Source organism: Gossypium arboreum, chromosome 9, assembly GCF_025698485.1.
Source record: "Gossypium arboreum isolate Shixiya-1 chromosome 9, ASM2569848v2, whole genome shotgun sequence".
In the NCBI taxonomy this organism is placed as follows: domain Eukaryota; kingdom Viridiplantae; phylum Streptophyta; class Magnoliopsida; order Malvales; family Malvaceae; genus Gossypium; species Gossypium arboreum.
Window position 1 is genome coordinate 81,751,477 of NC_069078.1, and position 18,049 is coordinate 81,769,525.

General features: G+C 33.1%; 2 protein-coding genes across 2 annotated transcripts; one reads left to right on the forward strand and one right to left on the reverse strand.

Moving 5' to 3' along the window:
• The first annotated feature begins 8,357 nt into the window (after positions 1 to 8,357).
• Positions 8,358 to 9,168, forward strand: LOC108456190 (zinc-finger homeodomain protein 9-like). Its single transcript, XM_017754788.2, has one exon. The coding sequence runs from the start codon at positions 8,491 to 8,493 to the stop codon at positions 9,016 to 9,018; it is 528 nt and encodes a 175-aa protein (XP_017610277.1). The 5' UTR covers positions 8,358 to 8,490; the 3' UTR covers positions 9,019 to 9,168.
• Positions 9,169 to 11,285: 2,117 nt separating this feature from the next.
• Positions 11,286 to 17,760, reverse strand: LOC108457252 (uncharacterized). Its single transcript, XM_017756212.2, has 7 exons — positions 16,818 to 17,760; positions 14,939 to 14,977; positions 14,770 to 14,840; positions 12,760 to 12,824; positions 12,580 to 12,669; positions 12,297 to 12,389; positions 11,286 to 12,155 (listed from the first exon to the last, which is right to left on the reverse strand). The coding sequence occupies exons 1-7, from the start codon at positions 17,417 to 17,419 to the stop codon at positions 11,754 to 11,756; spliced, it is 1,362 nt and encodes a 453-aa protein (XP_017611701.1). The 5' UTR covers positions 17,420 to 17,760; the 3' UTR covers positions 11,286 to 11,753.
• Positions 17,761 to 18,049: the final 289 nt, after the last annotated feature.

Here is an 18,049-nt window from a genome sequence, read left to right on the forward strand (position 1 = left end):
GGGCCTAATAGACAGGCCTAAAATTTTATTTGGACCCGGCCCGGCCCGGCCCATGATCACATCTAGTGGAAACTGACCCATTCTTTTCAGTTCGACCATGGGTCTGTTACGGTGGACGCCATTTTTAGTACATTGCATTGCTGAGGTTTACCTGGACTTTCCAAGCTTGTTCAAGTATCATCTAACAAAAAAATGGGAAATTTGCTCCAATGGTGGTCTGTAGTGAGCTTAGAAAACCATTAATCTCAAATTTTTGGATTGAAGGTTAAATCTCTTCTAAAAAAAATGTTTCTGTTCTAAAATATCACATAAATGAACAGTAATTATATCATATAAATATACGATATTATTTTAAACTTAACACGTATTTATACAATTCATGCGCAATTCCAGGTGTGATCTCACAAGAGAGTGTAAGTACCCCTCCGAAGGACGGTGCAGAGGGCATAAGAGGGGGAGGAGGAAGGGGGAATGAGATGGTCCCTTTTTCACCTGCTGTGCGCACTTAAATGCAAAAAACGCCATGTTTTTCAGTGCAAGAGGTGAGCTGTATGGATTAATGGCAGACTCAGTCGTAGCTCTCAAACACCCAAACAAACTTCATTCACTCATTACCTTTCTCATCGGAATCAGGGCCCTCGGTTCTGTTGTTGTACAGGATAATAATAATAAGCACTCCCATTTTCCATTTTTGCAGTTGCCATTCAACCCCTTTCTTCACTGTCACAACCATCTTACTCCATATCTGTGCTCTACAATTACCCTTTTAAATTAACTGTATTATGTAACTAAAGCCAAATTTAGGGAATAATACTACCCACAATTACCAACACATCCAATCCAAACATGTTTACCTTTTACGACTGTTGAAATATACAATTTGGTTATTAATCAAATTGAATTTGTAAAAAGTTTTAATAGTTAATCCAATTGAAAATTTTTCAAGTATATTAATTGAATTAAAATATTTCGATTAATTCGATTAATTAACTAAATTAACTAAAATTTACACGTTTTTATCTTTTGATTAAAATAATTATAAAATATATAAAAATACATCTGTTATTCATTTTTAATAGTTAAAATATATATTATATATAATATATAAAATTAAGAATAATCTTTGATAAAATATATTGCTGATATAAAAATATGTTATACTTAATATATACTATTTATTTCAGTTAATTTGATTAATTACTTAATTTCAAATGGAATTAATTAATAATTAAAATTTTAAAATTTATTAATTAACCTCCGACTGAATTAAATAAATTCGATTTTAACCGAAAGAAGAAGATTCCTTCCCTCAGCTTCGTATATCCTCCAGAAAAAGAAATTGCTTTATACTGCTCCGTAGGTAATAAATTCAAATTCCAAAATACAAATTTTAAAAGAAAAAAGTAAATTATTGTTGTCAAAATCATTTATCAAATGATGGAGGTAGCAAATGGGTCCAGTTTATGTAGAAACAACGTGTGCGCTAGTGGAATATAATAAATTTACATGCCCACTTCCCACCAGAATATATCCACGACTGTCAATAACCTATTGGTGGTAAATCATTTTAAGGTTTGCATCAATTTTACATTTTCAAACTTATTTATTTATCTATATCTTTTACAAAGTAAATTAAAAACATATATTTTACTGATACATTCACTATATTATAGCAAATGTTAAATTCATCTCACTTTTTATCTCCAATTAAATTAATTAAAATATTTATTTCAGAAATATCTAGATAAATCAATTTCTTTAAGAATAATATAATCTCTAATTAAAATTAAACTAAAATAGTGTCCTCGATCAACTATTGAAAATTTTTACTGTTTAATTTTTAAAATGTGTTCGATAATAATATTAACATTTTAATTAATACATAATTAAAATAAAAACAAGTGTTGAATAAGAGTCCATGTCCTATATTAAAAATGAGAAAGGAGAGATTGTTTGTTCTAATTGCATGTGCCATATGCAAGCTAGCTCATTATTGAAGAGATTATGATATTTTTAAAAGATACTTGTTTTCTTATTGAAGATCAATCAAGCACAATAAGGGGGCCGGGTTAAAGTATACATTTATTGAAGATTCAACCACTCATTATATGTCCATTTAAGAGAAGGTTTGTTTTTGTACGAGAGATTGAAAGCATTTGATTGTTCATTGCGAGGAACATTTTTAGTGCAAATTTATTAGGGATAAATATTAAAATTATACAAAAATTTTGATTTAGTGCTATCATACAAATGAAATTTTGATTGTGATTCAAATCTATGTATGAAATTTTAATTTTGATTTAACCATATACATTTAAAGAAATAAATACATTATTTTATTTTATATTGTATAAATATAAATATTTGTGTATGTAATATATAAACATATAACAATTAGTAAGAATTGCACATTAAACCAAAATTCATACATAATTTTGAGATTTATCCCAATTCATTATAAGCAAACTATTTTTTATGTCCAGTTTGGAACTAAGTTTTCAAATGGAAAGTCTTTGTAGGTAAAGTGATCTATTTAATGTATATAGGTGATGTTATAGCTTAGTGAGTGAATTGAACTAAAATCACATATCTTGTACAGCAGATTGATAACTGATTTCTCTTTAGGCAGCGCCTCAATTGCATTGCCAACTTTTGTGTCCATCTCTAATTGTTACTCTTCAATTACTAAGGTCAGTTGCAAATGAAGATGCAATTAACAGATAAATTCGACAAACTCTCATATTTAATACAAATTTTTTGCGGATTCAGATATTATGAATCCAAATATGAATCTTCAAATATCATTATCTAAATCTACTTTACTTTTATGAATATCTATATTAAAATTTAAAAGTAATTATAGATATCAAAGTTGTTGAAAGGAAAAGTGATATTCTGGTCTTGACTCCCTTGAGAAGTTACAAGTCGGGCGATATATCTTTTTCTTTTCTACTTTCTAGTGTGTCAGGACGACCACCCAGCCAAAGAGACTTGTATATAATGGTTCATTTACTTATGTGAACCAAGAATTGTGGATATTTTAATACAAGATGGCAAGAAATTTGTCTGAAATTTCATCCACCCAGAGTGTTTTGTAAGTGGAAATAGAAGAAGCCAATTAAACAAGAGATAAAGCCAAAGTCTCAGGTAGAGACAGACATAAAATCCCAGCATTATATCTTCAAAATTGAATTCTTCTGGAGTGATATAAAGATTTAAACCAAAAAAAAAAAAAAAAAAAGGAAATAATGAGTTACTTAAAAGGACAATTATGTATCTACTGGCAGACAAGGAGCGTGGATATTGTTATTTCCTTTTTCCTTTTTCATCACCTTTTTTTCTTTTCTGGAAGATGATGACCCTTTTACTCTCCATGTGCCTGCCTCCAGCCTTCAAACATGGTACTACTATCCTGCATATGGTTTGTAAGTGGATTCAAACCGTCAAATTTTGCAAACCTTTAACGTGGGAGAGTAAAAAAGTATTAAGTGGCAACATGTAACACACTAGCAAGAGTATTAAGGATATAACCTATGTAGGGCTTTCCATCACCTGACAACAACTGGTTTTGTTATTCTTTTATTTATATATGAAGGAGCTAATGGATTGATGAGAAATTAAAAGGTTATCCTTAACAAACCCTAATCATTAAATGGGAAGTTGGGGCCCTTTCGTTTTGATCCACAACCCAACCCTTAGAAATTTCCCCTCAAAGTAGAATAGCGATGGGTCATGAAACAAACCATGTGAGTGAGTTGGGGGGGAGGGGGGGGGCTTACACTTTTTAAATCCAAAAAGAGAAGTTTGCTTGGGCAAAGTCCAAAAGTCAAAGCACCAAATCTAAAAGATCAATAAGTACTTTGCTTTATAAAAGAAAGTGTGCAACAGTGTTGTAGCCTTCATTTTACGAAAGCTGTAAAAACATGTAAATAAATGCAAAAAAAACTCTATATTATTAAAAAGAATGAATGGGGCAACTGATGCTTGATTGAAACTTTATATTGGTGACGTTGGTGTTGTATTTTAGTAGAAGGATTTGGGAGTGGACTAATGCAATCAAGTTAAATAGTTGTAGGGTAAGGTCCTTGTCTTGGATAGTTTTCTTACTTTGGGATACAATGTCTACTCGTAGAAGAATGAGATTACGCTTCTAATTCTTTTTCTACACACGTGAACCAAGAATCAAATTATTGACAATTCTCGGTTTAGATTTCCATAAACTACGTTAATTCAATTGGATGCAATGTAATTGTTTATTTGTTGGCATGTTCTGATCTGATTATTTTAATTATTTTTATGATTTTTTTAGACTATTTACATATAATTTCTGAGATTACATTTGATAATAAGATTTTATAGTGAAATATTTTTGAAGAATCATAATATATCTTGCTTACTTTTTTTTTAAGGAAATATCGAATTTAAATAAGTTAAAGCCTAAACATATCTCTTTTATTTCATTATATATTTATTAATTACTATATTGGATGTAATTTTAGTAACATTATTAGCGGAGATTCACAACTCTATCCCCGCTTATATATTAAGGAATTGTTTTATTGATTTAATAACAAATTAGAAAAAAAAAAAAAAAACACTCTTTTTAGAGTGAAAATTGTTTATTAATTTTTTTCAAAGAGAAAACTTGGCACGACAACTTTATTAAAAACGGTTCTCTTTTCCTGATTGATTAAAGTAATTATTTTCTTCTATATGAAGAATCGAAGAGAGGCGTTTCAGTTTGTTTGTTGGTGATGGAATTTAGTTGGAGGATTGGTTGAGGAAAGAGATGGTTTTAATTTTGTTTCAATCTTGAGAAATACTTTTAATTTTCTATTTTGTTTTAATGGCTTCTATCAAGTTACTTTATCATTTTTAGTGGACATGGCAGGTTGTGTATTTGTTTAGTTTATCTTTCCTAAAATGAAATAAAATTGCCAGCTAACTTTTTTAAAAAATCACATAATAATTGATAGGTATAATTATTCGTAATTGCACTTTTGTGACATATTTGAATATTCTTTATAATTAATGGCTTTTATTGAATTGAGTGTAACTGATCACTTAATTATACATTTCAATTTTAATGTTTAAAACCCGTGCAATACTTTTACGATTATAACATATTTTAAAAATACATAAATTTGTTGATTAAATTTACATATTTATTGATTTAAAATTTTAATAAATTTTTGATTAAATAATAAATTTGGTTTAATAATTTTAATTTTCTCATAAATCCTTTATTTTTTTTTCTTAAAAATGGTGCACATATATAAATACATAGATAAGAAAATAGAAGAAGAAAAATCCATGAAGGACTTGGAGTTAAATAGAAGTTGGTGGAATTGAGCCCAAAGCTGAGGGCCTGTGAAGTGGGCTTGTTGGGCTAACTTTTTCTTTTCTTTTCTTTCTTTTTTTGGTAAACTAACCATTAGAAATTTGGGAGGATTTATAAACATTCTCCCACTTTGTCTATTTTTATATTTTTATTTACTTTTATTTTAATTTTAGTTTTTATAATTTTATAAATTTTAAATGGAATTTTAATCTTTATCACTATATAAAATAAAAGTCAAATCGACAAAAAGTATAAAAATTTAGGACTAAAATTATTATTATATCAATTAAAAAAGTGTCATTTAACAATCGGGTGACAAAAAAAAATTAAATTTAATGATCAAATTGTAACTTGACCAAAATAAAAACTTTCCGTAATTTAGTGACTAATCGTAATGGTATTTTTTTTTTTACATGGAAATTAGCAATAGTGTATTTCCAAAACCATATTTTTGTTTGTCAGCCTTGATGATGTACCTAGTATATTCCAAAGAAGGTGGTGAAGATGAGTGAGGCCATCTTTGCTGGTTGTATCTCACAAAATCAAAATGGTGCTTGACTGTGATTATTCTCCCAGTTTAAGGATTAAAATTATAGAAATGCAGTGACAGGTATGTAAATAGTATAGGTGCAAAATGAATTTTCCAGCGAAGCCATAAGTGAAGTGAATCAGACAGTGTTGATATCATTGTGCCCCAGGCCCCAGGTTAGAAAGAATCTAGTAGGCATCCCTGTTTCCCAGTCAACAACATCTCACTTTGACATTGTTCCAAGCATCGTTGTTAATTGAAGGAATATTTCTCCCAAGTTTATCACGTTTAATTTGAACTACTTTAGGGTTAGATGCATGCATGAAGCCCAGTACCGATGAGATATTGAAGGAACCGCCCCACATGTTGTTTTAGTATTTTGATCCACTTTTAACATTTTTAATAACCTTAATTAGCAATATATGTGCTTAAAACATTTTTAAATTTGTCCTAAACTAAGTTTGCCTACAACACTGCAACTGGGAACTCACCCTTTTCCATTCTCTATGTGCAATGCCCTCAACATGCTTTACACGTAAAATGCCAAGTATAAATTCCCAAAATATTGACTGAAATAAATTCCATTTTACAGATTTTTTTTAATGAAAATACATTGAAATAAAAAAATAAAAAATAAAAGTAAAAGGAATGAATCAAACATAGGTCTCAGGTATGATTGTACGTTAAAAGGAAACCACGAGCCCGAGGTGAGAAACAAACATACAGTGACAAGACAATGCTGGTGATGAGTGCAACAAAACGATGTTCCCAAATGCTAAATGCCAATTTTCCGACACATCAACTGAAACCAGCAAAAAAACACCCATCTCTGCTGTTCCTCGTTTCCCCACCTCCATTTCACACCATAATTATACCTTTTTCTATTACATCTTCGTTTCATATTAACCCGAATTAAAACCCTATTTAGTGGCCAAAATTTCAGCTCTTGCGTCATTTCACATAAAACTACAAATGTATGAATCCAGACAGCAAACTATAAAAAGGTTCCGGTATGAAATTATCCCCACCAAAACTGTTTCTGTTTTGATTTTTTGTTCTTTTATTCTCTTTTTAGTTTATTTGGTGTTTTTTCTATTCGGAATGAATTATATAATACCACATGTTAAAAATATTTAATTAGCTGTATTTATTTTAATAAGAGAAAAGGGTAAGATTTGATCAAGAAAAAACCTTGATGTCTTAGATAAAATTCAGTCTTACATTTTTTTTAAAAAAAATAATTTTTAATATATACACCAAAAATAAATATATATGTTTTCACTATTCCCCATGTCAATTATTGAGGAGAAACCCCCATACCATTCACGGGCCATCACAGCTTTCAACTGATTTATTTAGGTCTTGAAAAACTATGATATTTGCTGTATTTTGCTGCTAAGGGATTCCAAATCCAAAGCTTTTGACATCTTTCAACTATAATCATTATTAACGCATAAATTTGAAAGAGAAATGCCTTGTTGTAAGTTGAGACAATGTTCATGTATCACGACAATCTCCCATGCCTTACTATTTCTTACCATCCCTGTTGTGATTGGATGGATGATTCAAGACACCCTTTCAAGTGATTAAAATATTTAATTGATATATATATATATATATATATATATATAACAGGCAGAGGTTTTGTAGGTAGGATAGACAAAATGATACCAACTTAATTAATAAAATAAAAGGTGGCCCACTTCATGGTGATGGATTAGATCATGCATGCAATTCCCATATTCAAGAATGCTCATTATATATATTGATTCTATATGTGGAAATGAAGCTCAAAATCTGGTTGTTTGATTCGAGCAGTCATTTTTTAACAAAGGTAAGGAATTTTGTGTCTGCCTGAAATGAAAATTTTTTGTGGTATATGAAAATGAATGTTGGGTTGTGATCAAAGAAATGAATGTATGGCTTAAATAAATTATCTTTGGACGAAATATTACTTATTCTAAGCATACATTGTTATTTATTTAGATAATATTTTCAATTTAAAAAATGAGTGTGACTAAAATGATTTATAACTCCATGGTTAAGCAAAGCAATTATATCCAAAAGTTGCTGTCAAAATCTTCATATCTTTTATCTTTTAGCACGTTTGATTTTGTAGTTTCCATGGCGTCCTTGAGTGTCTACTATGTCAGCAGTGATTTCTTAAACCCTACATTTCTTCTTTACATCCAATACAAAATTTATATAATTTGTGCAGTAATTTATATTTAAAATTTGGAATTCGAGTTTTTTTAATCATTATAATTTTATATAAACAAATTTTGATTTTTACATTATTTTGTATAAGTAATTACCTATTCCTTTTCTCTATTTTTATTTGTAGATTAAAAGGTGTAGTATCGCACAACTCGAATATTGTAGACATTGTTAATTTTAGTAATTTGATTCGATTCTTTTTTTATAATTTTAATATTAATTTAACCAAAATTACAAAATAAAAAATTTAAGGGTCACAAAACCATGTAAATAGGCTGCCTAGCTAGGCAAACCTCCCGTCCCATTTCCAACCAATGTTTATATGGTTGTTTCATATCTATTTGTATATAGAGAGAGAGATAAAGCAGAAGCTGCGATTACAAGGAGATAGTGTGTGTGAGAGATGGAGAAAGAGTACCCAAGTGATCTTTACAGGGAGTGCTTGAGAAACCATGCAGCCAGCCTTGGCAGCTACGCCACCGACGGCTGCGGGGAGTTCACGCTTGACCACTCCTCTCTTTCTACCCTACAATGCGCTGCATGCGGTTGCCACCGCAATTTCCACCGCAAAGTCAGCTATTGCAATAGCAACAGCAGGAGTCGAGGGGATCCGGTAGAGCGGGTTGATTATGGAGATGACGGAGGAAGACCACCCGTCCTGCTGGAGTACTCAACCGAGGCGGGAGCCAGAAGCGGAAAAAAGCGGTTTCGGACAAAGTTCACGGCGGAGCAGAAGGAGAAGATGTTGGAGTTTGCTGAAAAACTGGGGTGGAGGCTGCAAAGGAGAGACGAGGAAGACCAAGTTGATAAATTTTGTAGAGGAATAGGGGTGAGTAGGCAAGTGTTCAAGGTTTGGATGCATAACCACAAGAACACTTCCACTGCTTCCTCTGTGTCTACCTGCAATGCATCTTCTCTTACAACCCCATAGACAAATCCGTCATGTTTTTATGTACGCTCTCAGGCTTCTTTGTTTTCTCAAAACTTATAATATGTTAGCATGCACATTTCCCAAGATGTAGACCCTAAAGAATAACACAATGCCAATGAATTCTTACTTTCTCGGTCAGAGGCTGAAACATACCTATGTCCAAATTCTATGTTTCTTCGTAAAGATCGCCGATTGTTTATCAGCCGGATGCTCCCTCCGGCCCTCTCCTTATGTTAAAACCATAACAGAACCAATGAAAGTTGAATAAAACAAATATATCACCCGGACGCTTGTTACTCAATTATGAATAAATTAATTTAATAACAAATTTAATTCTCAACTTTTTATATTTTTTTATCAATTTTATCCTAAAAACTTTTATAAAAATAATTAAAATCTTCCAAGAACATTTTCTACGGAATTAAACACATTTGTTTAAATGTATGCCATCGGGTTCAAGCCTGAACAATTTCACCCAATTGCACCCTAATCTTTCTGTATGGGGATAAGATGGAAACTTAGACTGGTGAAGAGGGACCCAAAATAACACTCAAGAATGGTAAATCTAGACCTTAATGGATTTCTCAAAAAGGAACTCACTCCCTTCCCTTCACTGTAAATGATCTTAGGTTCCCACAACAATGTGTAGAATAAGGCTTTATAATAAAACCAAAATTTATGCCATTTGAATTTGATACGCCGTTAACAATCCTCTGCCACAAACAAAACTTAAAATGGTATTTGCATTGTTATTTTGCAGAGCTGAGGTCGAAGGCCAACAATAATACCAACTTTTGGGGTTTGAATGCAAAATTCTGCACCTACCCAAGAAGTGTTTTATAAATAAATATATTCTATAACAACTCCTCCTGGATTTGACCTTCTGCAAGGGTTGGAAATATCTCATAAACATCCAATATTTAATTGATTATGATAAATACCAAAATGGTTAAAACCAAACCTCACCAGCAAGTTTGACAGCCAAGTTGGCTTCAGCATCAGCCTCGCCATTCAGTTCGTGAGCAAGAAATGTTGAAATTATGCAATGCAATAAAAAGACAAAAGGGGGAGCAAAAAGATGTTATTCATGAGAATGCAGTTCTGGAGCAATCGATTGACTAAATTAGAAAACACTGAAACAGTAAAATAACATTATTGCAAAAGCTGGTCTGACTTGACAACTATAGGTAAGACTGATCAAAACTGACTGATCAAAACTGATGTTTTAACACTGCAAATTATTTACAAGGTCTCCTATCTAGCAGAAATATAAATCATCAGCCATCAGTTTTAATGTTAAAGTGTTGTTGGAAAATTTTATTTGTTAAGAATACAAATGTTTATATATATTTGTTAAAATTTTGAATGTTTTAATATTTTTATAAAAGTTACAAATATATATATATATATATATAATATAAAATTAAGTACTAATTTTATTATTAGATGTGAATTAACACATGCATCTAAAACATTTAATGTAAGTTGACGAATTCCGGTTTAGGCCAAATAATATATAAATATGAAAATAAAATAGTGTAAGGTTTGGGGGTTTAGTACATCTTTAATTTCTATGTTTATTCCTTTTACATTTCTCCATCTTCATTCAAGCGTACGACCCATAATAATTTAGGAGGGTGATGGCATTTTTTTGCTTATTTTTAATCAACTCAACTTTATTTCATATTTTGGTTTCCAACTTCGTATCTAACCCTAAATTCATACAACTATAAACTGCAGTTTAATAAATATAAGGACAAAAGTCAGTTTAGAAAGTTAATTTTGTATCATTCCAATATTAAAACCAAACATTGGGTGAAAATTCCAACCTATATATACACAATTATCAGGCTTAAGTCTTTTATTACTGTTTGGAATTGAAATAATTTTAATCTGTTATTGAAAGATGATCGCAACAAATTTGTTAATTATCTTCTCTCTACAAAATCTATTATAATCAACAATAACCCAATACTACTCTTGATTTAAAAAATGCCTTCTACTCAAATGAACCCTACATGTTTTAATATATTTGGAATCTTGATTCATAAGATGGTGTAAATATTGAGAAATGAAATAATCATTTAAGGGAGAGGAAATTTTTGACATCTCATATGATTTGGTATTGGAAGAGCATATCTCCCTCTCCCAATGGACTTCCCTTTGCCAGCCCTAGATGCCAGCCGAAGTGCCAACATATTCCCCAACCCCTTGTTATATTTTGACCTTTCAAGACCAGCACGTGAACATCTCTGCCATAAACAATATTTTACCACAACTTACTAAGACTATGTCAGCTGCACTCAACTACAACATAAATGCAGCTTCAAGAAATTATACAGTGGAAAAGAGAATGAAGCATGAGAAAGTCTTGTTGGCTTATGAAGCACAGACAGAAACACGCACCACGGTGATAAAATCATCCATGAAAAATAAGACACAAATACAATAAGTCACTATCCGCGAAGGTTGAGTTTGAACTCATCACCAGCACAGCAGAACCGCTCTAGATACAAATCGTGGAGTAAAATGCCCCAGACCAGCAAGTTAACCCTCAAGGAAAATTAAAATCTAATCAAAAGAGCCCTTTAAAATTCTGAACATTATAACCACAACGAAATGCTGAGTCTTATTTGGCAACGTGATTTGCTATTATCCTACTTCGCTTGAAACCTTCTAGCAGCAATCTTTTGGATTGCTCACTAAAGAGTTCCTGCTTGTGTTTAGTCCTATTTCTATACTCTACAATTTAACCACTGGATTATGTCATCCATTATAGTTTCTCGTTCCAGTTCAAAGAGGAGATCATGTAACAGGCCTTCAAATAATTTGATCGTTTTGTCTGTCGAGGCAGCTGCTTCATACAGTTTCTGAGAAGCTTGAGGATCAGTTACAGTGTCATCGGTGCCATGGAGAACAAGCAAAGGAACTCTCAATCTGTTCATATTCTGCTGCAAGTAGGATGTAGTTCTAAGAATTTCATAACCAGTTCTCACTCGGAGAGGTCCTGTATACACCAGTGGATCTGAATACTTGGCCACCAGCGCCTCTGGGTCCCTACAAACTGGCATGTTCTTTTTATTGGTGACACTGACTTGGTATCTAGGCAATAGAAATGATACAACTGGGGCAAATACCTGTCACAGGTAGAAGAAACAAAGAGATTATGAATGAAAATACTCATTGGTTTAGTCATCATATTAAACTAATGCCATTATTGCACTGTTTCATAATTTCACACCAAAATCGGATGAGATATGACTAATGGAATTCCTTACCACAAATATCGGATGAGATGGCTGTATTCCTACAGCTGGAGAAGTCAGTATAATGCCTGATACTTGGGCTTCAATCTTTGGATCAAGTACTGCCTATAATGCAGAAAAGTTAAAAGTTTAGCGGAACATTATCAAAAGATTTTAACGTTTTCCCTTTCCCGTTCAAGAGACATGTTATATGTTATTAACGTGTAAACATGTAGGTTTAAGAAAAGCAACAATAACAATGTTAATAAATGATTCAAAAGTTATAGGGGAACTACTATTCTTCATGAAACCTTACTTTAAGGACAATTGCACCACCAGTTGAATGACCAAAGCAAAAGCATGGAAGCCCAGGATTTTCAGCTAAAACCTTTTCAAGGAACATTTTCTGTATCAAGGTGGAAGACAAATAAAGACATTATAGTTTGACGCAATATTTATTTCAAATATACTTTTGTAGCTGAACCTTAAAACACACCATATCGGTAACAGCATGATCAAGGGAATGAACATATGCATGTAGCCCATCGCTTCCACCATGTCCTACAGGATATGAAGTTTAAGAATGAAAACAACAATAAAATAGAAGCAGCCATCAAACGAACCACAAAAGATGAAAGCTTAAAATCAACTGCCATTTAAAAGAAAGTTGCAAGCAAGCATGCATGGCATGGCATGGCATGGGGGAGTAATAGATTAAGTTAGAAAGCATACTGTCAACCACAAATACCAATCATGCTTGTAGATAGAGTGTTGTTGTTAATTTTTTTTTTTTTGGTGGGGGGGGTGTAAGGGGGCGGAAGGGAACCCAGGTCTCGGTTGACTTATCACATAAATGATTTCAGATTATTTGAGGCATATGCTACCATGCTGCAAGATTCAACATTGGTCAGCGTGTTTGTCCCTTTGAAATTTTTTACCAGTGAAACTTCCATGTAATGTGGAAAATTCATCTAAACTGAAATCTGAGTAGCCAATAATGAGGAGAATATCTTCAAAAACCATACTTCTTGTTTCTACAGATCAGCTAAACAAGAAGACAGTTTTCACAGGTCTTGCTTACTATAAACACTAAAAAGTAAGCTTACTTATCAAGATGAGCTTCAAATGTTACTTCTTGGCACCAATGGGCTTCCCAATAGAAATACTCAAACCCCTGCAACATCCAAATATAGATGCATCGTTGAAGAAAAGGAGTCTCTATACTATGAACAACATTAAATAGAAGATAATCTGTGAAGGATTATCTGAAGGAATGAAGACAAGACTAAATTGGTTGTGCAGAAAGTTATTTTACAATTGATTTACACCAGCGTGGAAAACTAGCAGAAGCAACTAAAATGCCTTTCAAGAGAAAGCATTCTTTTACCATTTGTGTATTCTCTTCAGTCACAAACACTCTAAATCCTTTTTCTTGTCTCTAGTCCACAATCAGATTGATTGTAAAAGTGATATGCAAGTAACACTTGTTAAAACATGATGCTCTAGGCCTAAACTTACGCCTATTCATGAATGTACTAAAGCAAAACTTAAATAGGACCTCAAGTAGTCGTTTGTTTCTTAACATACTAATTAGAGTCAGACATTTGTATTATTGTGGAGTCACCTAGAAATACATGTAATAAACAAGACGATCAATAATTCCATGATGTTGAGGCTGAACACACCTTTCCCCGCTAATCAAATTAGAAGGAAGCTGTGTTTTAGCAGTTCAAAACTTCACCAAAAAAGTTCAAATCAACAAAAGGTAATTCAGGCTTTTCCTTTTTCTTTAAAAAATGGAAACTTGTCTTTATGTCCAGGATGTCTGATGAAATGGTAAAATTCACCAGCGGCTTTAATTTTACTTTTCTGATTCTAGTTTCTATTAAATTTTAAATATGACCCGTTTCCCTTGATGTGAAATAAATTTAACACTTAGCTTCAAAGGATACATTGACTTGATTGTTGTCAGAAAAGCACTACGAAGGTAGAGTGTTGGACCTAGTTCCAGTAGTCGGGGTTCAAAACTTCAAATCCACATAACCTCAAATATATACAAGAAAAGAAGGACAAAAAAAACTTCTGAGCGCATAACAAGAACAATATACCTCTTCACCCTACTCTTTCCTTTAACTGAAAGAGTGGCCAACAATATTTAATCACTTGAGATAACAGCGAAAAGAAATCACCATAAAAAACTTATACATATAAGAGGACCATAAGGAGTGCAACAAGAGAAGTAGCGTGGAAGACAGAAAAGAGGAATCTAAAGAGAGCAGTTCACCAGAAATGAGTCAAGTTGACCATACAATATGACCTCTGAATTTCTTTGTACTCACTTATATGAAATAGTCACTGAAAGCAAAAGTGAGGAGGAGGAGGAGGGAGGGGAGCGGATGCACATGCACTATGTAAAAAATAAATGACACACAACATAAATAAAAGACGGATTTTTGGGCAAAGCAGAATGTGATTTTGATGGTCAGCATATGAAACTTAAACTTACCAATCCAATCCATTCCATAGACCTTGAATCCATTGGCATTAAGCTGCTTTGCAAAATCACTGTACCTGCCACTGTTGTAAAAATCTAAACATCATAAGTAAAAAAAACAAAAAGCTACCCAATCAATTTAAAACCTCCTCTACAATGGCCTCAGATCCAAATAACAAACCTGTGTTCATTCAGGCCATGCAAAAGAACAACTACGCCCCTGCAAAAGATATGGGAATAACTCACTATCTAGGTGAACATAGTGGGAATTTGAACTTCAAAAGAAAACTAAAATTTAATAATTTAAAAGAATGTAATCAATAAATCAAAACAGGTTGGTAGAAATTGTAGAGGACTGTAGCTTGAAGCTAATTACAATAAATATTTTATTTTATTGCTAGAACAGAAGAAAAGGAATTTCTCATAACTCATTTAAAGTTTAAACTTTCAGATATGAAAAGTATAAAATTGATTATAGAGGAATTAGCACAAGCAAGTTCTCATCCCTCTAAGCTTCACTAAAACCAATGTGCCCAACTTGACTAAAGTTTGGTAAACAAATATAAATGGCTTAGCCTCCAGCCAGGATTTATCCATACAGAAATTTACACTTATAGCAAAGACAGAATTGAAACTTCTGCTCACAGAGGGTAATCTAATTTCAGGCCAATAGAAGTTCGATTTGTTGTCCTTTTTTCACATTCAACACTTTTAGTAAAATTTCTTTTCACCTTTTCATTTGTTTATTTTAGTTTCCACTGACATCAAGGTCCGCGGCACACTTCAAAAAGTCCTGGCTCAATATTTACCAATTCTCAAGCATTTGACAAGAATATCAATTCTTTGAACTATGGAAAAGCAATTTTATCAACTGAGCACTAGTGATAAAAGCATTTTATTTTATCAGCTATTCCTTTCGAAATATTCAACTCGATAGAAAAATATGCCAAATTATGAGACTCTCTGGGCTGATTAGGCACTGCCAAACATTTGACAAATACATGAAAAACTATGGCAGAGTATTGTAAATATCATCTCCACAGCAAGTGCCTTCCCAGCTACATTCAGAGCATAACGCAGACAAAAAGAGGTAGGGGACCATAAGCAGAAGCTTAGACATTTAGGGCAGGAATAATCATAAGAAAGCAGTCCTTGGGGCATGCTCCAGCAGCAGGTAGTGCTGTAAATGAACCAAGCTTAAACAAATGGGCCTCTGATCATGCTCAGTTCCTCAAAATCTTCACCAATGTTTGTTTATTTATCTTGATAAACTAACATAAATGAACAAAAACGGAACTGGTCATTTTACACTCCATTCATTTATAGCTCTAACAGCAGGGATTTTGTTTTTTGATCGAAGCTGCAGGGAATTATAGCCTGCAAAAACGTTGTTTCTTTTTATCCATAGTTTTAACCACTAGTGTCATTGGAAACTCAACCATTTTTGCAGGCTTCTGTGAACTTTCCAAGTGAGGACAATAACCACAGTTTTCAGATATGTATCTCTTTAATTAATTGTTGTATTTTAAAATTTCCAAACCATTGACTCAAAGATGCAGAAGAAGCAGAGTTCCATAAATTAACTTCATACCGTTTTATTATTTTAAGAATAATAGAGACATTTTCTAGTGGGCTTAGGTAACATATTTTAATTGTTTTTTCCTAGGTTAAATAAAAAAAATGGTATAATAATCCAAAAGTGCCACTCCCAAAAGCTGAAATTTTGTCTATGGGAGCTTAACAAACAATAGTGATGATTCCTAAAAAAGCAATGTTCTTATTCTCTCGAATCTCAGAAAAATAAATCCCATCACTCTGAACTAAATTTCAAAGCAGAAATATATCTCATTTAAGCTCTGGAAAAGACAAAACAAATAAATAATCTCAAACTCAAAAACCCCACTTCCAGAGCTATTTTCTAAGTAAATGAATTAAATAGAGAAAATAAATCATTGGCACCGGCTTAAAGAAAAGTGACCCAATAGTGTTACTCATCATAATTGACATATAAATTAGTACAACTTCTCAAAAAGAAAGGGAATAGTTAGTCAAAAACTAACCTGACTACGACGGAAACTGGGGTCCAAGACTGAGTGAATAACGTTTCACCTCGTGCACTAGTAAACAGCGAAAACTCCCTCACTGTGCCGTTACCATCGTCCTCAACCACCCTCTGGATCGCCAGTGACCGCCTGGCCGCGGCCTCCTGGTCCAAAATCACCGCCGCGCTTCTACGTAGCACCATCGCCGCCGGCACCCTCATCACAGCCGACGAAGAAGACGACCCTTTCCTCCGGCAGTCCTGTTTCTCGTCCTTTCCCACTTCCTCCCCGGAACAGATAGCGGAGGCGCGTCTTTGCCCCCGGAATGGCAAAAGCAAGAACAAAACGACAGCATTTAGCAGCAACAAGAGGCTCCTCAAAGCACGTAAGGAGAAGAGGGCGTTTATGCGGCCACTTGCTCCAGAGGTCAATGGCTCCACCGCCGCCATCCTTTCAGAAGCGGCTGATGATGAGATTAAGGGATTGGAATCCTTGGATAGACACTTGGGTTTCCAATAGTTTGGTTTCACATGAAATTGAGAATGTCCGTAAATTTTATTAAAATATAGAAACTTAGTTTCTCTGGGTATTACAATCGTTCTAGTTGATGAACAGGTCATAAACGGAGAGAAACCAAATCAAAAGATATAAACAGAAACAAAATCGTCAAATACCCAGTCTTTTGTTATTCCTACAATTTGCTGAGGTTATCGGGAACTGGGAAATTGTAGCAGTACAAGCAGAAAACCAAACACGTTTCAGTTTGCAGGAGGAGAACAAAGGCAAGGCGTAGAGTCACGAAAATCAAAAACCAAAATGAGGAATGAATTGGATGCTTATCTGTAAGAATTTATGGCAGAGAAAAAAGAGAAGAAGAAAAAAGAATCAAATTCTTGGTTTGCGTTTTAGTTTACTAATTTACTGTAGAAAAAGGAATATATAAGGGTTGAAAACTTGGGGGAAATCGTCAGCCAAATGGACGGTTCGAGAAATTACGGGTGAAAGACAAAAACAAAAATCAATTACGTGAAGATTCATGTTACACGTGTCGAAAGGATATGGTGAAGCACATGACGGTTATGCGGCGAAAGGCCAATAGGAGATTGCCCTACCAAAACAATTTTATCACAAGCGGCCGCGGATCATATATTTATTAATTTTTACCAGAAATTTTTTATGTTGAGATTAATTTTGACATCATTAACATCTTGGTCACAAGTGTATTTAATCCCATTCTCTCCATTAGTTTT

Excerpts from the sequence above, each read along its gene's own strand:
- LOC108456190 (XM_017754788.2), top strand. The coding sequence starts at position 8,491 with ATGGAGAAAGAGTACCCAAGTGATCTTTACAGGGAGTGCTTGAGAAAC.
- LOC108457252 (XM_017756212.2), bottom strand. The coding sequence starts at position 17,419 with ATGACCTGTTCATCAACTAGAACGATTGTAATACCCAGAGAAACTAAG. Across the intron at positions 14,978-16,817 it reads CCAGTTTCCGTCGTAGTCAG|GGGCGTAGTTGTTCTTTTGC; the intron begins GTTAGTTTTTGA and ends TATCTTTTGCAG. Across the intron at positions 12,156-12,296 it reads CATCTCATCCGATATTTGTG|GTATTTGCCCCAGTTGTATC; the intron begins GTAAGGAATTCC and ends TACCTGTGACAG.